Source organism: Cyprinus carpio, chromosome B14 (assembly GCF_018340385.1).
Source record: "Cyprinus carpio isolate SPL01 chromosome B14, ASM1834038v1, whole genome shotgun sequence".
NCBI lineage: Eukaryota > Metazoa > Chordata > Actinopteri > Cypriniformes > Cyprinidae > Cyprinus > Cyprinus carpio.
In genome coordinates this window covers 12,737,599-12,757,914 of record NC_056610.1, presented here as the reverse complement: position 1 = coordinate 12,757,914, position 20,316 = coordinate 12,737,599, and the positions used below count along the sequence as shown (strand labels likewise).

General features: G+C 35.2%; 2 protein-coding genes across 3 annotated transcripts; both read left to right on the top strand.

The window, feature by feature from the left end:
- Positions 1 to 208: 208 nt before the first annotated feature.
- LOC109066215 (beta-synuclein-like) lies at positions 209 to 12,755 on the top strand. Its single transcript, XM_042738127.1, has 6 exons — positions 209 to 367; positions 1,134 to 1,264; positions 5,822 to 5,851; positions 7,005 to 7,123; positions 9,480 to 9,566; positions 11,936 to 12,755. Exons 2-6 carry the CDS (start codon positions 1,144 to 1,146, stop codon positions 11,963 to 11,965), a joined length of 387 nt encoding a protein of 128 aa, XP_042594061.1. The 5' UTR covers positions 209 to 367; positions 1,134 to 1,143; the 3' UTR covers positions 11,966 to 12,755.
- A 4,411-nt stretch (positions 12,756 to 17,166) lies between these two features.
- Positions 17,167 to 20,315, top strand: LOC109066266 (G protein-regulated inducer of neurite outgrowth 1-like). Of its 2 annotated transcripts, none has more exons than XM_019083269.2 (2): positions 17,167 to 17,427; positions 17,944 to 20,315. In XM_019083269.2, exon 2 carries the CDS (start codon positions 18,027 to 18,029, stop codon positions 19,557 to 19,559), a length of 1,533 nt encoding a protein of 510 aa, XP_018938814.2. In that variant the 5' UTR covers positions 17,167 to 17,427; positions 17,944 to 18,026; the 3' UTR covers positions 19,560 to 20,315. The 2 variants fall into 2 exon arrangements, with proteins under 2 accessions (XP_018938814.2, XP_018938815.2); XM_019083270.2 differs by lacking the exon at positions 17,167 to 17,427 and adding an exon at positions 17,530 to 17,691.
- The last annotated feature ends 1 nt before the right edge of the window (position 20,316 follows it).

The window sequence follows — 20,316 nt, the reverse complement described above, 5'->3', positions numbered from 1 at the left end:
TATATATATATAAATATGTATATATAATAGATAGATGCTGCTTGGTGTCACATGAAACACTATGTGAAGGAAAGTCTAGCTATCACACGTTCTCTGTAAGTGCAAATGATCAAATAATACCAAATAATACCTGTCAGTACAGTATGAAGCAGGATTAATTCTAGAGTGTCACAGGCTATTACAGCCGGGGTCTGACACCCCCATGATCAATACCATGAGCTACGTCGATCGTCTCATCCTCTCGTCCTCATTGGCTGAGCTCATCCAGAGGAAGGCCCACCTCAAGATCGTAGTGTAAAATTTTCTTCCACGATATTTCAATCTACTACGCAACTGAAGCATAAGGACAAAGAGGGTGCTTTAAAAGGTACGTTTTAATTTTCATTACACGTCCACGAGGCTCAAACGCTGTTGTTTATATTAGCATGAACCGAGAACGTGTGAAAATACTAACGCTATTCTTGTAAGGACACAAAAACGGCACTTCGATGGAAACGAGTATTCGCATGCTTGGGTGCAAAATAAAACATTGTATGTTGAATTGTAAATGCAACCTGGACCCGAAATTGTTTTATTTTATCCCTGTCGTGTCCAGCACTTCTTCAGTGTGAGGACACTGAAGAGGTTACACCATATTGTAAAAGAGAAGTGCAAGATTCATCTTCTGTTTGCGTTTAAAATGAAATATATTTTCTGAAACACTGTCAGTAATGTGTCGACCCACATTGTTCTTCATTAAAGCAATGCATTCGTTAATATATAAAGCAAAAATGCATGTGCCATTTTTAATTTACACAAATATTTCTCTCAGGACCCCGTATAGATGCTCAGTATAAAATGAGCCGTTTGAGTAATAATTAATGAGTTTGTGAACATCTCGAGGACACCTCCTGCTGTTAAAGCTGAAAAATAACGTCAGATGATGGTGTGAATGTTCTCATCTCATTGTGTGTGCTTGTATGGGCGTTTTATCTTCAGGGAAATCAGATTCCTTATTGTACGACTGACAGCCTGCTATTAGCACACACACACTTGCTCTCAATTCCAAATTAACCCACATTTGTCATATACAGTGCAACACAAACCCTGTTTTTCATTGTGCACTGCTACATAACTTGCTCTCTTTGGTGCAGAGGGGCCAAGATGGATGTTTTAATGAAGGGGCTTTCGAAAGCTAAAGAAGGTATGGCAGTGGCCGCAGAGAAGACCAAGGAAGGTGTTGCGGTGGCAGCAGAAAAGACCAAGGAAGGCGTGATGTTTGTGGGTAAGATATGGAGCATATAATGCTCTTTTTTTTAATGCATGCATATCACGAATGAAGCGTGAGCTCAGTGGGAGTGGGAGGGACCATGAAGCTCAGAGCCTGAGGGCCAGGAGGGGGTTGCTATCTGTTTCACTGCCGCTTCTCAGAGCATCGCTATAGGTTCAGCCACTATTGTGTAATTTTATAATTGGGTGGGATTTTGGGTGGGGTTTTCCAGAACTCTTACGTCTACTATGTCGTATTGAATTTTTTTTTTCTTAAAGAGCCATATAGAGACACATTTCTTGTGTACATTGTGGATGTTTTTGGACATGTTCACGTCTCTAAGGACCTCTAGAATTATTTTAAACAACATTAGATACAGTTTTCAGAATGATGATTATTAGAAATGCAATTTGGCCTCATAATAAGACAGAATAAAACAGAATAAAATTAATTCTAATTAATCTTATAAATTATTTGTGGAAAGCACTCTACAAATAAAACTGAAATTAAAATGAAATATCTTCAGATATATTTCAATAATTTATTTTGGTTTATTTTATTTTATTTAAACATTTTGTCTTTTAGACATAACGCTTACCTTTCTCAAACAATATGAACTTTTTTTTTATGCATTAAAATATATAGCTGCCTTTGTATTTTAAAAGTTGGTCCTTTCCAATAGTAGCATCATATTTGGGGACATTAGCAATCAAACATTTACATGGAAGAATATAACTTTTGCTTATTACCTGTTATTAATTTCTTATCTAAAATCTTGATGTTGATTATAATAAAATGTTATGTTATTTTAAAAGTTCAGTGTTTTAAAAGTAAATGTTAAACCCCTGGTTTATTCTGTCATTTTTTCTTTAATGAGTTTGTAATTATATTACTCAAGTGATTTTCTACAAAAATATTGTAGTATTTTATATTATTGTAGAAAAAATTTTTTTTTAGATATAGTGTGTATTAAAATATTTTGAAATTTTGAAATGAAATATTTATTTTTTAATACAGTTAGTGATTATACTGTAGAAGTTAATGTAAAATGTGTCCAAGAAAATCTTTTTATATCAAGGGTCCTTGGGATGGAAAGTTGTCAAAGGATTGCAAACCACTCCTCTGTAGATGTTTCCAATTCATGCGATTTGTTGTGCACACCAGATCACTCATCTTTTCAATATTTCTCACAAGAGAATGCTTATTTATGTAAATATGATCATAGTTGGTCTACTGCAATATATTTCAGTCTAACAACGAATGCTGTGACAGTCCTGTTTGCATACTCATTTCAGTGGTTGTCATCACTCTTTAGCACACAACCTCATGAAATGGCCTCTTTAATGAACAATGGATTTTACATCTGGAAAATTAAAAGCACTCATGATACTGGACTGATACCGATTCTAGTATAACATAAACTGTACAGAGAAAATCCATTTCATGTAACTTGATCTTATAAGGGATTCTTAATGTACACGCTAATTTGAGAGTGAAATAACACCGTGTGAGATGGTTGACTTCTGGAGCCGGTCCAGCAGCTCTCTGATCTCCTATCGGGTTGGAAAAAAGCCTTACAGGCCACATGTCACACAATTCCATGAGCTCATATACCTCTATACACACAGCGCCCATGAAAAAGAGCTCTCCATATAAAAAACAGACAAGAGTGACAGTCCAAATCCATTTATTGTATATCATATAGAGCTGAAAGACTGAAATGATTCTAGCTTGCTCATTTTGTTGCTGTGTGCTTTGATCAGTAAGACGAGACGTTGATGTAGTCTGTTGACCTGCTGTAATTGGAGATTGAGAGGGCATTTGTGTTTAAGTGCCCAGCACAAACACTCATTCAAGCTCCTCTGTTTTGATGTTGGAATGAATGAATAATAGAATCCCTTCACATAAAAACCTCACATCTGTGCCACCAGCGTACCAGAGAGAGACAGTTAGCCCAGATACCTCAAGCCCATCTTTGGTTGCTTTGCAGATCGTCTTGTACGGTTGCTGTCATTTCCTTTGCGGTGAACACAAGGTTGCACTTACATCGGACAACCGCGGTGACCTGGGATGCCTTGCTTGAACGCCCTTATGGGAGTGAGTGTGTTAGCGCGTGGAGGAGGGGTGACGGGTAGCTGATAGGTTCATGTTCCACCTTGGACAGCAGCTGCACGATCTCACACTCCCTCACGCACATGCACCACCAATCCATCTGAGGATAGATTGAAGAGGAAGAGGCTTCTGCTAATGTCACACTGGCTAGTTTTGTCCCACTGCTATTATGCTTCTTTAATTTCCTGTCCGTTTCTCATCCTCATATCGAGCTGTATATTCCCTGCTGCATATTTAGTGGTTATTGGTTATTGTTTATCAGTGTTAGGAAGGTTACACTGGAAATGTTATAGGTTACAGATTACAAGTTACCCTACTTAAAATGTATTAAGTAGTGTAACTTTTCAATTACTTTATTAAAGTAATGTAACTGATTACATTTGATTACTTTTTTCAACTGTTTATCATTTTCAAACATGTAAACCAGGCAGGGTAAACCTTATAGTAGTGCTCACTGATTACTATCACACTTTCGAAATCCTTCATCACTTGAATTAAGATTATATTTCAATTTTAAAGTATATGTTGGATGCAAAATTTGCATATAAATGTGTCTAAGCAGTGTGTGGACACAACCACCCTACACTGATAAAAATCCATTCACTCCTTTTTTTTAATCCCCCAAAATCCTAAACAGTCTCAATTATCAAGCCATTTTGATTTTCTAAGCAGTACGATGTCATATTGTTCAGGCCCTGCCCACAAATGCTGATGTACTGTGCAATATTAGTAATCGCTCTGTGCGACATCAGAGCCACTGAGGATGGAGTGCATTAGTTTTGTTTTTAATGGTAATGCGCCACTGAATACAACTAAATTCGTTTATGTCTGCGCAAATAATTTTACTCCAGACTGGTTTCTGAATGAGGGACATTTAAAGGCAGGTTTGTTTTGTTGTTAAAAGTAGGTTTTAGATAAGTGTTAATTGTTCATGATCCAGCTGCACCTCCAGAAGAAGTAAGTCTGACACGTTATATTTTTTATGATTATTTGCAAATCGCTTTTGCTAGTCCACAGAAGAAACGGGCAGGTGAGCAGAGCTCATTAGCATTTAAAGGTACATGCCCCAAAATGAGTCGCTGTGAACAGAGCAAGGTAAAAGGAATTTTAACCAAAGTATGTTGCAGACTGTTCACGAAGACCCTAAAGAATCATACCAACTTGGAAGATCAATGTCTCCTTTGAAACACAGCCACCACAAAATCAGACTTACTTTGAGATCATAACGAGAAATATTTTATTAGCTATGATACTGTTTTTGAAATCAAATATTTACATAGCTATAACAGTAAACACTGGAATCTAACAATGCCTTGGAAAGAAATCAGTTAATCTTTAAAAAAATTAAGCATAGCTATACATAAACCCATATAGGAAATAAAAGAGTTATCGAATAACCATGTTCTAAACTCCTGAAATATTGGTGTTTCATATTTTAGAGCAGTCACTGCAATTTATGAAAAAAAAAACAATTAAATCTGTATGTGGTAGTATGTGTGAAAAAAAGCAAGTGTAACCCCCTTTGTAATCCCTAACATTTTCATAAGTATCTGTAATTTAATTACACATTTTTTCTCAGTAACTGAAATTACTTTTATTTTGTAATTAAATTACGTAATTCCATTACATGTAACTAGTTACTCCTGAACACTGTTGTTTATTATGCCCTCACACCATTTGTGCTCCATACATGATACCTCAAATTGTGTGGCTTGTTGGATACATAATGTATTCTGCATTCCAAACCCATTCCATAAACTAAAAAAAAATAAATAAAATGAAATGAAACAAACACAATATTAGCAACACAATGAAAAAAAATAATTGGAAGCTCTTAACAACCACATTTCAGAAAAATGTAGTACAATTAGACATTTCCTTTAGTGATAGATAAGTCCTGATAAAGCACTTATAATCTGCCCTTTTTATCTAAAATGATACTTCTGTTACACTGTGCATTCATGAGCAAGTCTTTCCCATTTTAAGAAGCAAATTTGTTATAATGATTCAAGTGCTGTAGATGAAACACGTCAGCTCTAATGAGTCACGGGTGAATGACTCTAGTTAAAACATCTTTTTGCTCAAGAGTAATTTCTCCTCTCTTTTGTAAGAATCATACTCAGACTGAGACACAGAGTGCCATTTGCCACTACAGTATATGGTAACTCCCTTCCTAGTAAGTGTTTCTGAGCTGTAGTTCACTCAAGCAGGACGGTTAAGGTGACGGGCCTGAGATACAGGTTCTGTTAGCTCTAATGATTTTTCAGTGAACCTTTAAATGAAGCTACTCTGGGAGTTCCAGTCTTGTATTTCACATTGTCTTTCTACTCATTACCTGTCTGTATCATGTACCTACTTCAGCCTTATCGCAGATCCTTCAGAGGAACTAATTTAATGTGTGTTTTGGTGTTGTTATGGGCTGTGTAATTTTTTTTACAATATTCTTTTGTGTGCTTGCAGGCAGCAAGACCAAAGACAGTGTTGCAACAGGTAAGGTGATTCTGCAAATTGTTCTTTAGTCTTTAGTCTTGTAAATAATGAATACGTCTCATTTAATGTGTTCAAAGGGCATGGCTTACAGCCAGTAAATGGAACTGAGACAAATAGTTATGTGCCTAGGTGATATTTCAGAAGGTTATTTGTCTAGGACAGAGAGAAAACTACAAAACTAGAGTGTTTTTCAGTATGATTAACTGTTGGCCACTTGCTTGAGCCAGGGTTAGTACAGAAAATAAAACATAAAATACACCCCCCCCCCAACCAAAAAAAAAATTAAATGTTAACTGAAAATGAAAAATATAAAATAATCTTAAATTAATTTTAGTTCAGCTAGATTCCAAGGTGCCATTACTATTTTATTTTATTTAAATTTAAGTACTACAGTTACAAAAAAATTTCATTTATTAAAAGCTGATAAGAACTACATAGGCATATTTGAAACAAAAACAAAAAAAATGACAAAACACAACAAAATAACGAAAACTTTATTTAAATTTTAAATGAAAACAGAACATATAAAAAAGCAAATTCAGATTTTTAACTTAAACTTTAATAGTATATTAATGTACAGTGTATACTGTATATAATGCATTATAAAGTGATTCCCAATTAATGTCTACTAATATGTTCTTTTTAAATAATTTTAAACAGTTAAATTATACATTATATTAATATAAAACACATGATCAACAACCAATTTCATGAATAAAATTTGTATAAAAATATTAATTATTATTATTATATCAGTTATTCAGATTTTTTATGAAACAATAGTTGTAAAAATCTATAATAATATAATACATGTTTCTTTTTCATACGCAGTATGTACATTTACAGCAAGTCTATGAACGAGGTTTAATCATAACTAAATTGATGACAGTATTTAATACAAATGGCCATTTATTGATGTAATCTAATCTGAAACAGTTGATTTTGCCATAATAATATCACCATAAACTGGTTTTATTCAATAAAATAAAATCCAATAACAATTTGTTATACTGACATTGTCGGTGCCAATAGCCTCAGATAATTTCCCTTTTTTGTGTGTGTGTGTGTTGCCAAATAAATATCGAATTTCTGACTTAGAGTGATGTGTCTGTGTTGAAAATGGGTTGTGTCTGTGTGTTTTATTATTGGTCAGTGGCTGAGAAGACAAAGGAGCAGGCCTCTCAGCTGGGAGGAGCTGTGATGTCTGGAGCCGGAAACATCGCTGCTGCCACCGGCCTGGTGAAGAAGGACGAATTCCCCAATGACATGAATGTATGTTCTTTTAAATAACATTATATGTCAGTATTATTACATTGGTATATTGTTATATACCATTCCATGATGGAATGGTGATTCTTTTAAAAAGTCCATTGTAAAAATGTGCAGTTGTTATTTATCTTTTATTTAGCTATTTTCATTAAGGTATGAGCTATTTCTACCTGATCAAACCCTTAAAGTGATTTTTGATGTAATGTAGTCAGGTTGATTCAATCATAATATTGGTTACCTGACAAAACATTTTTAACATTGAAAATTTGACACATTTCTGATCAGTTTTACATATTAATGGGATGGAAAATGTAATGAACACTAGTACACTGTTAAAAAAAGATTCTTTGAAATTTTTCACAAAACAAAGATTATTGAAGTATGTTTTACAAGAAACTATTTCAGTCCTTCAACTTAAAAATTTCATATTTAATTCACTGTTGCTGTAATGTTCAAAGACATTTTTTTTCAGTAAAGTAGCTCAACATGCACATGACCATCAGACATGGATATGTATTATTCCATGAGAAATACACAATACTAGAAAAAATAATAAAGTCTCAGTGACTAGGCGAATATCAGAGGGCTGTACACCTCATACACTCACCTTTACGTCATAGCACATGACACATAATGGAGGGCTGCTCATCCCACAGGGAATATCGTGTCTTACTTTGTGCTTCTGTCCTGCTGAGCCTCCTCTGCCCCTATCTCTCTCTCATTCTCTCTCGCTCTCTCTCTCAACCTTGCCTAATGTCACTTAGCACTTTGCACAGTACTTAAAAATGCACTATGGGAGGAGAAGTCAGCCAGTCTTCAAACTTAGGCAGATCTGCATCAGTTTAAACAAACTGTTGATTTCAGTGCTCTGGGTTTTGAGCAATAGTGGTATTCGTGACAGATTTACATGTGTGGTCTTCCACGGATTTTCCCCACCAGGCTTAAAAATGAATCTCATCATTTGTGGTGATTCAGTAATCTCATAAATCACTTAGAGGGAAAATCAGAGTAAGAAGCTTGCAGCATATGTGGTTGTGGTGTTTACAGTTATGTGTATGTATAAAGCCTGCTGGAGCCGAAGAATAAAAACACAATGCCACTGTCATTGATTTTAAAGATGTAGTGCTTCAGCTAAGCTGTCATCATCCAAATGATTTGGAGTGCAGCTCTTGTCATAAGGAAAATGTGTGATGGCTGGTATAAGTGTGTAGTTTAGCGGTTTTGAAACATGTGAAAGTGTGTGGGTGGTCAGTGATAAAGGGACTGTGCCATTTATGTGTGTGTGTTTCGTGTACTAGACTAGAACAGTCTATAGTCTGATTGTGGGTCGTTCTCAGTGCCACTTGTGCTTTGTTTGTCATACTTCCGATCTAATTAACAAATACAGACTAGGACTTTACTAACATTATTTGTGAGATTAAACAGTTTATTATGTAATTCAAAAGAACTTTTCAACTAAAACATTCATTTTATTTTAAACAATCTGAATATCTGAATATAGCTGTTACAATACATATTTAAATATAAATATTATTAATAATTATCAATATTTATATGTAATATTTAAAAGTATAGTATTTTTACTTTGTGTTTACTTTAAAGGTGTTTTATGCATTTATCTCATAATTTGTTTATCTGCATTGTACTGAGAAGATCATTTGTTTGACCTACTGGTTCAAACATAGATGTTTCTTTTATATATATATATATTTATATAGATATTATCTTTATATATATTATATATTATATATATATATATTATATATTTATTTTTTTTTTTTTTTTTTTTTTTTTTTTTTTTTGAGGGTTCAGCAGTAATCTCTTTCAAATGGAGGTATAAAACAAATCTCTTAAAATGTTTTAGTATAAATGCCATTGTTTCCATGTAGCTTGATTGACATGAAGGGTTTGACAGGCTGTGTTGTGATATAAGGACTGTATATTGCTAGAATATGACCTAATTGACTGTGATAGCTCAGTTTAAAAATAAACCTTCCAGTGACCCAGAACTGTAAAGAAAATCTATCTACTGTATGTAGGTAATGAGAGTCTTTCTCTCTTTCTCTCTCTCTCTCTGGCAAGACATAAAATGGAGTTTGATGAAACATTTATTAGGTACATGTGAAGTTGTAGCATGCATTCTAAAGCACATAAGCAGATGTACCACTGATATATTGTACATAGCATAAACGGCACAGAAAAGTGCTTATATTTAGTCTCTGAATGTGATAGTGCTTTAAAAAAAATCAATCATGCCAGTATAATTCAGGTCAGTATTTTAAATTGCCTTTGTATGACCACATCTTTTGTTGTTGTTAGATTTTAAAGACATGATGTGATTTCACATGTGTGTTCACAGCCTGAGTTTGGTCAGGAAGCCACCGAGGAGCCAATGGGAGAAGGTCTCATGGACTCTGAGGGACAGACATACGACAACACTCAGCAGGTACGAACATCAGCACTCACAGGAGCACACAACTCTACTTGACACACACATTGAACATTGCCACAAGTCCAAGTCTAGTTTCAAATCCTATTTTTAATAGTTTTCTGGGTAACACTTTAGAACAGGGACCAATTCTCATTATTAACTTGTTGCTTATGAGCATGCCTATTAATAACATATTGGCTGTTTATTAGAACTTATAAAGCACATATTCTGCATGACCATATTCTACATTCCTAATCCAATACCTAAACTTAACAAATACCTTACTAACTATTAATAAGCAGCAAATTAGGAATTTATTGAGTCAGAATTCTTAGTTAATGGTTTGATAATAGAAGGAATTGGACCTTAAAATAAAGTGAGACCGACATTTTCGGTATGGTGCAGTGTAGTTTTGTAAACCAAGAGCATACTAATAAGAGCATTTAATTATTAAATTAAAATGACTATAATACATGTAATATAAGTCAGCAAGGGATGGGCCTGTAACACAAACTGCTCAAAAGTTAGGATTTATTAATTTGTTTGTTTGTTTGTATGTATTATTTTTATTTATTTTTTATTATTATTTTTCCCCAGAAATTAAAACTTTAATTCAGTAGGGATGCATCAACTTGATCAAAAGTGAAATTAAAGTAAACTAGAATGTGACAATGTAATATAAATTACAGTTTAGAATATATCAAAATATTTTAAGTTATAACAATATTGTTTTATACTATAAAAATATTTCTTATTATTACTGTTTTTAGGTATTTTTGATTAAATAGATGGTGTTAGTAGGCATAAGAAACTTCTTTCAAGAAGTTATTTGCAAATTTTTCTCTTATTTCTTTCTTTATTAGGTTCTTTCTTTCTTTCTTTTTTATTTTAACAATGTTGCAAAATATAAAATATTAATGTTTCCTTGTAGGCCTAAAGACTCTAATTTTGGTGTTGGTTTTGACAACTTGTTTTATTTTCTCACATATTTTTTTTTTTTTTTTTTTTTAAGTTTAAATTAAATAATTTCAGTCAGTTTATCATGTTCATGTCCATTTGTAATTCTTTTGTTAAGGTAAGGAGCTGTGTAAAACTAAATGCCTGGATATAATCATTTTTTATTTTACAATAAAACCCCACTATCTGTACATTATATCTTACATAATTGTGTGTGTTTATCCAGGGTTATAATATTAATGATTCTTCACCGAATTATGTATCTAATTTAACCCCAGACTTTTATAATTAACACGTAAATTTCTCAAACGTGCCATCAGTGCACACAGATATGGTGGAATTCCCTGTGTGACATCTTTCTGCTTCCTCTCCTTCCTCTATTCCTCCCTCCCCCTCCTTCTGTTTGCCCTCTTCCCTCTCATTACCTCACTGCCATGCTGAATCTGCCTGCATGGGAGTGGTGGTGACGTCAAATGCCCTGTTGCATTGTGGGTAGTGATGGAGGCTCCCCCTGTCCTGTTGAGGAGATGGGCTCTTCCAGTAGATGCTCTCTCACACAGGGAACCAGTGGCGTCAGATAATAATACTGACATTTAAGATGTAGGGTATCTACAGATTCAGATCTTCAGAGCTTGCTAATATAACTCCAGAATGATGTGCAATTATATTAATTAAATAACTCAGATGCGTATTATCTGAAAGCATCAGCTGCCACCTGCTGGGGAAAATGAGGCACTACAACAGACCTCAAACAGAACCAATACAATAGGAAAAGCATCATGATGTGATGTAGTTAATAATCATATTCTGATTAAATTGACTTTATGTGTGGGGTCCTAATGTATATTGTGTAAAAATAATAGTAATAATTGAAAGATAACATTTTGTCTTAAAACGTACGTTCCTCTGGGCTAATCAAAAGCTAAATGTTTGTGTATAGTAATGTTATTTGTGTTCGGGTTAAGTTTAAATCTAAAAGTACATTGTAGAAAAAACAAACACAAATGGAGTGTATACCAAAAAATATATATATAAAATAAATATAAAATAACTAGGGGTAAAAGTATTTTTTGCCTTTTTTGTTTTATGAGCAATAGAACATTTTAATGAAGTCACAAAAAATTATATATACATATATATATGTGTGTGTGTGTGTGTGTGTGTGTGTGTTATATATACAGTATACAGTATGTATATTATACACACACGTGTGTGTGTGTGTGTGTGTGTGTTTTTGTTTGTGGCACAAAAAATTATTATTATACACACGTGTGTGTGTGTGTGTGTGTGTCTGTTATTTATTTTGTGGTAACATTTTATTACTTATGACATGTTAAGCTTGTTGTTTGGACAGTCTCGTGTAGATTTTGCAACAAAAAAGGAAAGAAATAATTTTAGAAATTAATTTTTTCTGTTTCTGCTCACAGGACAACCAAGATTATGAGCCAGAGTCGTAAACAACACATTCCAAGTCCAAGTCCAGCCAGCAGCACAAAAAGTTTATATCAATAACAAGTACAAACCCTTAACACAATAAACCCCGGTGCAAAAAAAAAAAAAAAAAAAAATTGCAAAAAAAAAAAAAATCAGAAAACCATAAATATCTATTCCAGTTACTCCTGCCGAGAAATGTTCTTCCTATCAGATATTTACTTTTATTATGATCTATTGTAAATGTCATGTTCTGACGGTAACGTGTTGGATGTAGCTCTATGCTGACTGCCGGAGGGTGCTCTGTCTCGTTTCCTTGCCTCCCTCCCAATGAAACGAGACCTGCCCTTTCCATTGTGACTCTTTGTACTTGTGTACCTGGATTTCTATATGTGTAATAGATGTTTCTGATCTTCCAATAATATATTGGGGGATAAAATATCTTCGGGTAAATATGATATTATATATAACTGTGTGCAATGCCTGTTTGTGGGATTTTACTTTCATTTTTAATTTAATATTGAAGCAAGCTATTTATTTAATGTTTTCGAAGTAAAAGTTTTATACGTTGTAACTTTATAGTAGCTTGTGATATCATTCCAGTGGATTATTTGTTAAGATTGGGCAATTTGTATCTGTGTGTATGTATGCGTTTGTGTACTGGAGATTTTAAAGTTAGTGTAAATGTGTCTTGAAATGTTTATGGATGTCAGGTCAGTATGTGCTTTACAATGCTGGAAATGTCAATATTAAGGTTTCTGTGTCTATCAAGACAAGTGAATCCTCTGTAAATAAAGAAAACAAACAGAAAATCTCCATGCGTAGTCTTTTTCTTTTTCTATCAAGACAAGTGAATCCTCTGTAAATCTAAACAGAAAATCTCCATGTGTAGTCTATAAAAATCACACGTAAACACATAAGAACATTTTGGCATTCACTAACAAAATGTCAAAACAAGTGCTTAATATAATTATCTACCACTTACTGTAGTTTGCTGTTTTTTTTTATACAGTACAATACAAAGACACGCATCTAGTTTAAATGTGTCCATCTTTTGGCATCCAGACAAATATTACGTGCAGAGAAACTAATGGAGAAAGTGACGTCCTCCCTCCTGTCTCTTAACAACCGGATGTCTGGCTGTGTCTCCAGAACAGAACACAGTGCTCTACAGACATGCTGAGCACAGCAGAATGAGTGTGGTGCCGTGGCTCAATAGCTGGCATACCTGCATAAGCCGGGCACCATTGATGGATTAGCATGTGTAGTCATAGGGGAATGCAGTGCCCTCTGGCAACAGAGGGTATTTAAGGGCCCCCCCTTATCTTGTGTAGTAGTGTGTTTATGGGGTGCCCTGCTCAGTATCATGGCTTCCTTTAAGACGTCTCTAGGGGCTGAAAACAGTCAGCCACTAAAGGCGTCACTGACAGTGCAGGTACTAATGGTTACACACTGCTCATATGGGCTTGCATTTGTATATTTGGTCAATTTTTTTTTTAGTTTAGGAAGGAACAGCTGTCTACCTTTTATTATGGACTGATTTTAAAGACCTTTGTCCAACAAAATGTTTTAATTTATTTTAACATTAAATACACTTCATCATTTTATCTTATACTGGCTGAATTTTTTTATGTTTTTAAATTATTATTATGATTATTATTTATTTAAAAATATTTATTTATTTATTTTGGCTAGGTTGGTTTGGTTTTAATATGTTTTACATAGACAAAATAGATGTCTATTGTATATTTTTAAGATTTTATTTCTTTCAAAATTTCCATCAAATTAAATTAAGTAAATAAGTAAATAATAATAATGAGGTAACTTTTGTATACATATTGTGAATTCAAAATGAATTTTTCCATTAAAGTTAATTTTAAAGTACTATTACCAATTTATTAATGTTAAAACTGAAGATAAGCCAAATATTTGATGACTGAAAACACTTTTTAATTAATTTATTTATATATTTACAATTGTGAATCTTAGATGTAATAGTATTTATTGTATTGCAGTGTATATGTAATTGTATTACAAGTTTTAAAATATTTTTAAATATTAGGTGTGATGTTTATATGCATATAACTTGAGTTTTAAACGATACAGTGTGATAAATGGCAGAAACACTATCTTCACTTTGGCATTAATTGAACAAATTTTATACTTGACAGCATATTTAAATAATTAAACTATATATACTATGTAATCAAATATTATTTATTAATTTATGTTTTTATTTATTTGAGTGAGTGAGTGAGTGAGTGAGTGAGTGAGTGAGTGAGTGAGTGAGTGAGTGAGTGAGTGTAGTCCATTTCACCATGCAAAAAAAAATAAAAATAAAAGATCTGCTTTCTAGAGACCTTTGTCAATGTGTGTGAAAAACAAGACGTGTGTTTGATAATGTTATTTCAGTTCAGGCAGCGCAAGATGCCGTGCAGCAGGTGGCAGAGTCCTCTAAAGAAACCACCAGTGCAGGTGAGAGAGAGAGTCTGTTAAATACAGCCGTACAAAAACAAAGATGCATTTAAGTGTGGATGTGCATGATTTCACAGCCTTTTAAAGTGTATATTAGTGTATATTAGTATACTACTATATGCATTTTAGTGTATAAATTGTCTTAATGTCTTTAATCTGAATTGTCTGATTGCATTGTTTTTCCTTATCTCTATCAGTTTATTTGTATGTTGCACCATGAAGAATATGCAAATACATCCTTAAACTCTCTCTCTCTGTGTCTCTGTTTTTGTATATGTGTATATATACAAACAGCTGCTGAGGAGGCATCCAGACAAACACAGTCTGCTATAGGCACAGCTGCAGAGAAAGCATCAGACACCATTAAGGATTTTGGACACAAATTGAGTTCCAAATAAATGCTGCACTGCCCAAACAATCCGACACTCCTTGTTATCAGAATAGATTCAACCTGAACCTTGTGAACTGAATCGTAAAAATTGTACTAGCAGCTTTGTAAATGTTTCATTTCAGTTTAATTGTTGATCATCCTATATTCCAAAGTCTATTCAAAGATGCTTGTGCTTTAAAAATACACGATACATTCCGTTCAGCTGCTGCAGTGTCTCTTTATGGCCATCCTACGTGCTTTTCTATTCTAGTGAAATACGGTGTGAGGATATAGAGTATGCAAGAACACATCCACTTTCTTAGTAAAAACCCCTTCCATTATTATTATCATTATTTTTCTCAGCTCCCACGTCACTGGAGGGAGGGGGATCAGATATATGTTGCTATGGCAACATAACACAGATAGACCACAGTGAAAGAACTTTCATTCAATAGTGCCTCAGGGCAGATCCTGCTATTCAGTATTCCTGTGGATGTCAAGAGATGATGCTTTTGATTACGAACAAATAACACTTTAAATAACTTGCCACATGTTGGCTGCTACTCACCTACTTGTGCATTCTGTTTCAGATGTGTTCCACAGCTTAAAATCAGTCTTTATCAATCCAGTGTAGTTAAATTCAGAAGAACTGCAACAAAGAATCACAGTGGGCATCAAGTTCAATATATAGTTGAAATTTAAAGAGTACTCAGAATGTAACAAGCATACAGTATCAGAAATTTTCATTATGGATGCATTAGTCCTATAGATTAACTCCCTGTACATTTCATGCATGAAAACCTTGCTGAGAATAAGATGCTCTCACCCTTAAAATCAATGTGTCGAATATTTCCTGAAAGTTAAGGAGCAGATATGATTGGTGTCAGGAACTTTCTCAAACCTGCCATAAGAGCAGCTATTGCATGTGCTGTCTAAGGTGTTGAACAGACTTGGTATGATTTCTGACAGCTGCGAGTAAGAATAATCTATAGGTTCTTTTCAGTTCCTTTAAAATAAAAATATAAAATGTAATGTTTATTTTGTATTTATGGCGTGTAAACTTGAGAAAAAAATCATCATATGATGCCAGAATGTGTAGGTGTCTATAAAAGCTATTAAATGGAAACAAATATCCCATACTCTTTTTTTAAAGGCAAGACATTCCCAGTGAATAGGGTTAAAAAAAAAATAATGATAATAATTAATAGACTTATTATATTGAGAATTGCAAACATTTTTTTACAAGTTTTTTATGTATATATATATATATATATATGTGTGTGTGTGTGTGTGTGTGTGTGTGTGTGTGTGTGTGTGTGTGTGTGTGTGTGTGTGTGTGTGTGTGTGTGTGTGTGGTTTATGTGTGTGTGTGTTTTAATATGCAAATTATGCATTTTATAATATGTTGTGTAATTTTTTTAATTTTTTTTAACAAAAATATTGTTGATGATGGTATCATATTTAAATTTTTTTTTTGTTGTTGTATTATAGTATTCTTCAGAAAATAAATTTCTAACAAAAATTTATAGGAAAAAAAAAAATTATATATAAATTTATATAATATACATACATACAGCCCAAATCTCAAAATTGACTGATGCATGAAAAAAAAAAAACTGTTTTTGCTTGTTGTGTTTCATAAATAATGAATATATAATTCTGTTGTATATAGGTATAAGATATAACCAGTCAAGATGTACCCATTAGTGTTCATGTCTGTAGTAGACGCAAATGTCAAACAGTGTCATCCTGAGGAAAGGTTTCTCACCACGACTTAATTTACAGTTGATCTCCAGCACTTTTGGCCTTCTCCCCTGTATTCTCCACCTCCACATTCCCATCCCCTTTACATCCCTATCCACCTCCTCCTCCTCCTCATTACTTGCCTTCAATGACAGGCAGCATCCTCTTGTTTTCAGAATATGGCATGTGTTGTCTGAACATCCCCCCCACCATTACCATGAACACAGTCACTCCACCCCCCCACACTGCATGTCCATGGCTGGTTGCTAGGCAACAAATATTCAGTGGCAGCATGCGATTGGCAAAAGGCCTCGATTTTTATAGTGAGAATATAGGCGATAGAATGCAGCTCTCCAAAACACACTCCATGGCATGGTGAGGTGCAATGGACCAGTGTGCAAGCACATGCATGAATCCAAAAAGCCATGTTATAGTTACCATTCAGCCTGTAATTCAGAAAGAATATTAATTAGATGGTCTTTTACATAACTGCAGCAGTATAGTGACCTACATTTTGTTCTCTCATGTGAGAAAAAAAAAATTACTTTTTTTTTTTTTTTTACTTTTTTAATTTTTTTTTTTTTTTTTTAGACATGTGTTTTTTTATCAGTGTTTTTTTTTTGATTAAAAAGCTACAGATACTTTGTCATTTCATTACCACTCACTGCCAGGCTGAGTCTGGTTTCCAGGGAAACTAAAAATCAGAAGCTTTCAGTACTCTCAGCTACAGTGAAATCCAAGGACCACCATCCACTGAGATTCTTCTGGAAAACAAACCATCTACAGCCTGCCTCTTATCATTACCAGCACCTAAAAGAGAAGCTTGGAGTGTGAAGATATGCTTTAACTGTGAAATCTTTGAAAATATGGATACAGCATTTGATCTATCGTACAGTTGAGGTATGTGTCATCGGGGTGTTTTTTTTAAATTGTGGTCTCACTGTGTGCCGTCGTAGGTTTGATTTTAGAGGGTACTGCTAGTGTTTTATTTTTTTTTGTTTGTTTGTTTTTGTTTTTTTTAACAAGTTTAGTGTGTGTGTGTGTGTGTGTGTGTGTGTGTGTTTGTGGATGAACTGAAGAAGACAGCTGTCATGATATAATTGGAACTCTGTTTTGGGGGATGAAAGAGGAATCAGTTTATCGGCAATCGATACTGTTCTTCCTGTAAGTATTGTAAGACTGAAGTTTGTGTGTAATTTTATGTTATAATTATTTCAAGAACATAAATCATGATTGTTTTTCAGTGCCTGAGATCATTATAAAACAATCAGATGTGAAATGAATTTTACCTAATGTAGTGTTTTCAAAAATGAAAAAAATTGTGTGTGTGTGCCATCATTGATGCATGTCAAGTGCTCTTTTTTATTCGTTGCACCTGCATTAATGCACTAATACATTTATGTGATTTTTTTCCAGCAAAACCATCAGTGGCGTGAGACGTGAAGCTCAGACATTCTACTCCCCCTCTCCCAGATCAGCACAAACCCATCTCTGAACCCATGGAGGGTCCTGTTCTGACAGAAAGTGAAGTTTGGAAAGTTGGCTCGGGGACCAGCACAAGTATAAACACCAATGACTATTCGCCCCTTATGAATGACAACGTAACTGATGAAAACCCAGCGACCGCAGTCCAAAAGGAGATCTGTGGCAGCATCCAGGAGCAACCTGACCAAAAGGTTTCATCAGATCAGATCAAGTCAGTAATTCCACATGAGCAGCGATTAGAAGAGGAATTATCTTCCACTCAAACAGCAGGCGAAAGCGATGAACCACCTGCAGCAGCATGCAAACAAGAGAGGAGTGTTAACCAAGCAGAGGAACCAGCACATAAGATGTGCTTGGCATCTGGCCACCAAAACTTGGACCAGGAGATTACCATACTGGTGACCAACCATGATTGTACTTTAGAGGAAGAGGAGGATGAGGAGTTTGGGGAGCAGAAGACTTCCAGCTGCCCTGCTGAAACCGAGAATGTCTCTTCGGTTAAAGGTGAAGGAGTGACTGGAGAAGAGAGTCTCGATGGTTCCATCGTTGTGGCGAACGTGATTGAAGTCAGTCAAGTCCAGAAGACCAGCGTCGTAAGCCACGTATCACCTGAGCAGAATACCACCAATGAAGAACCAAGATTGCCTGGAGATCCAGGGGATAGTAGCAACGAGACAAACTCTGGAAGCAAAGGTTCAAGCACCCCACAGAAAACAAATGCAAGTGGCACAGGCATGGAAGTGAAGATTTGCAGTCTGAAAGATCAGTCCACAAAGCCTGAAGATGTGGAAGTAAAACTGAAGAAAACTAAATCAACTGAGTCCAAGGATTCCGGACGGCCTTCGCAAGAGACGCTAACCTTGACTCGGTCGCCTGGACGCACACAGACTGTGCAAACCCAGGTTAGCCTGGAGGTGATGTACCAGTCAGTGGCCACCAGCCCCATGACTCCTCAAGAGGGCTCCTCAGCATTCCTTTTTCCAAGCACCTTTGGAAAACTCGCCAACAAGTGTAGTGCAGATGTGGCACAGACCAAAGATGCCGAGATGCAGGTGGGCCCTCAGGTGGAATTCCGTTCCGTGGCCACTGCTCCTATGACCCCAATCATTCTGACCGCACCTGAGGTTATTCCCGAGCCGGAACCACGGATCGGGGTGACACCAGAAGAAGTGCCAGAACCTGTGCAGGAGGTGAGCTGGGATGAAAAGGGAATGACTTGGGAGGTATATGGTGCGGCGGTGGAGGTGGCAGTGCTGGGCTCGGCCATCCAGAAGCACCTGGAGAAACAGGTAAAGAAGCAGAAGAAACAGCCTTTGGCCTTGACCTCTCCTACAGATGAGCCAGCAAACCCAACCGAAATGTCTATGTCGATGCCTTCCAGTCCTCCCCCCACATCAGACCTCGGTGAAATCAGCCTGGCCAAAGGACAAAGTGAGGAAAAGATGGTGCAGAGTGGCAGGCGCCGGCAGAATCATTTTCGCCAGTGGTTCAGGAACATCTGGCGGCCAAGTTGTTGTTCAAGACCACGTCAAGATGAGGAAAACTAAGGAAGGCATGGTGGTCCAAATCATCTTAATAGACAATCTTTTCAAATTTTGTGCACTTTGGATTTGCACAGGATTGGGTTTTGATCAACGATACACCCCTTTAAGACATTTAAAATGACTTGTATTGACACTGCGTCAAAAATTCCCCCTATCAATTTTGGTTTGATACACTGCACACAAATACAGTCGTCTTGATTTCTCCTCGCTCTTGATTTTAAAATGGCTCCTATACCAGCTTTGTTGTTTTGAGTGCATTTTTGCTTGCTTCTGTCGAGACTGTGCTACCCTGATGTTGTTGTGGTCAGTGTGGATCACTTTTAAAGTGCCCTTTTACAATATTTTACACTAATAATTTTACCTTTAATATTTATATATTTCAAATATGTATATATGAATTCATCTTGTATATTTAAGGAACCGTAGAATACATTTATAGAGTGACAGTACCAAGTACTGTGTATTTGGAGAAATGACCCTAGAAATTATCGGTGTTTCAGGAAACAATTAATAGATGATGTCTCTGATCTTTTCAACAGTGAAATGTTTGGTGTTCTTTGAGTTTCAGATTCTTCTTTTTCTATTGGCTTTTGTATAATCTCGTAAATATTCAATGGATTTGTCTTGTATTTTCAGTTCAGCTCAACACACCCATAACAAGCACACCTTCAAGCCTTACATTCCCTGTGATGTTTTGTGACTGTTGTGAGAACTGTAAAGTGAATAATTTTGAAATTAAATCATGTCTACAAGGGAAAAG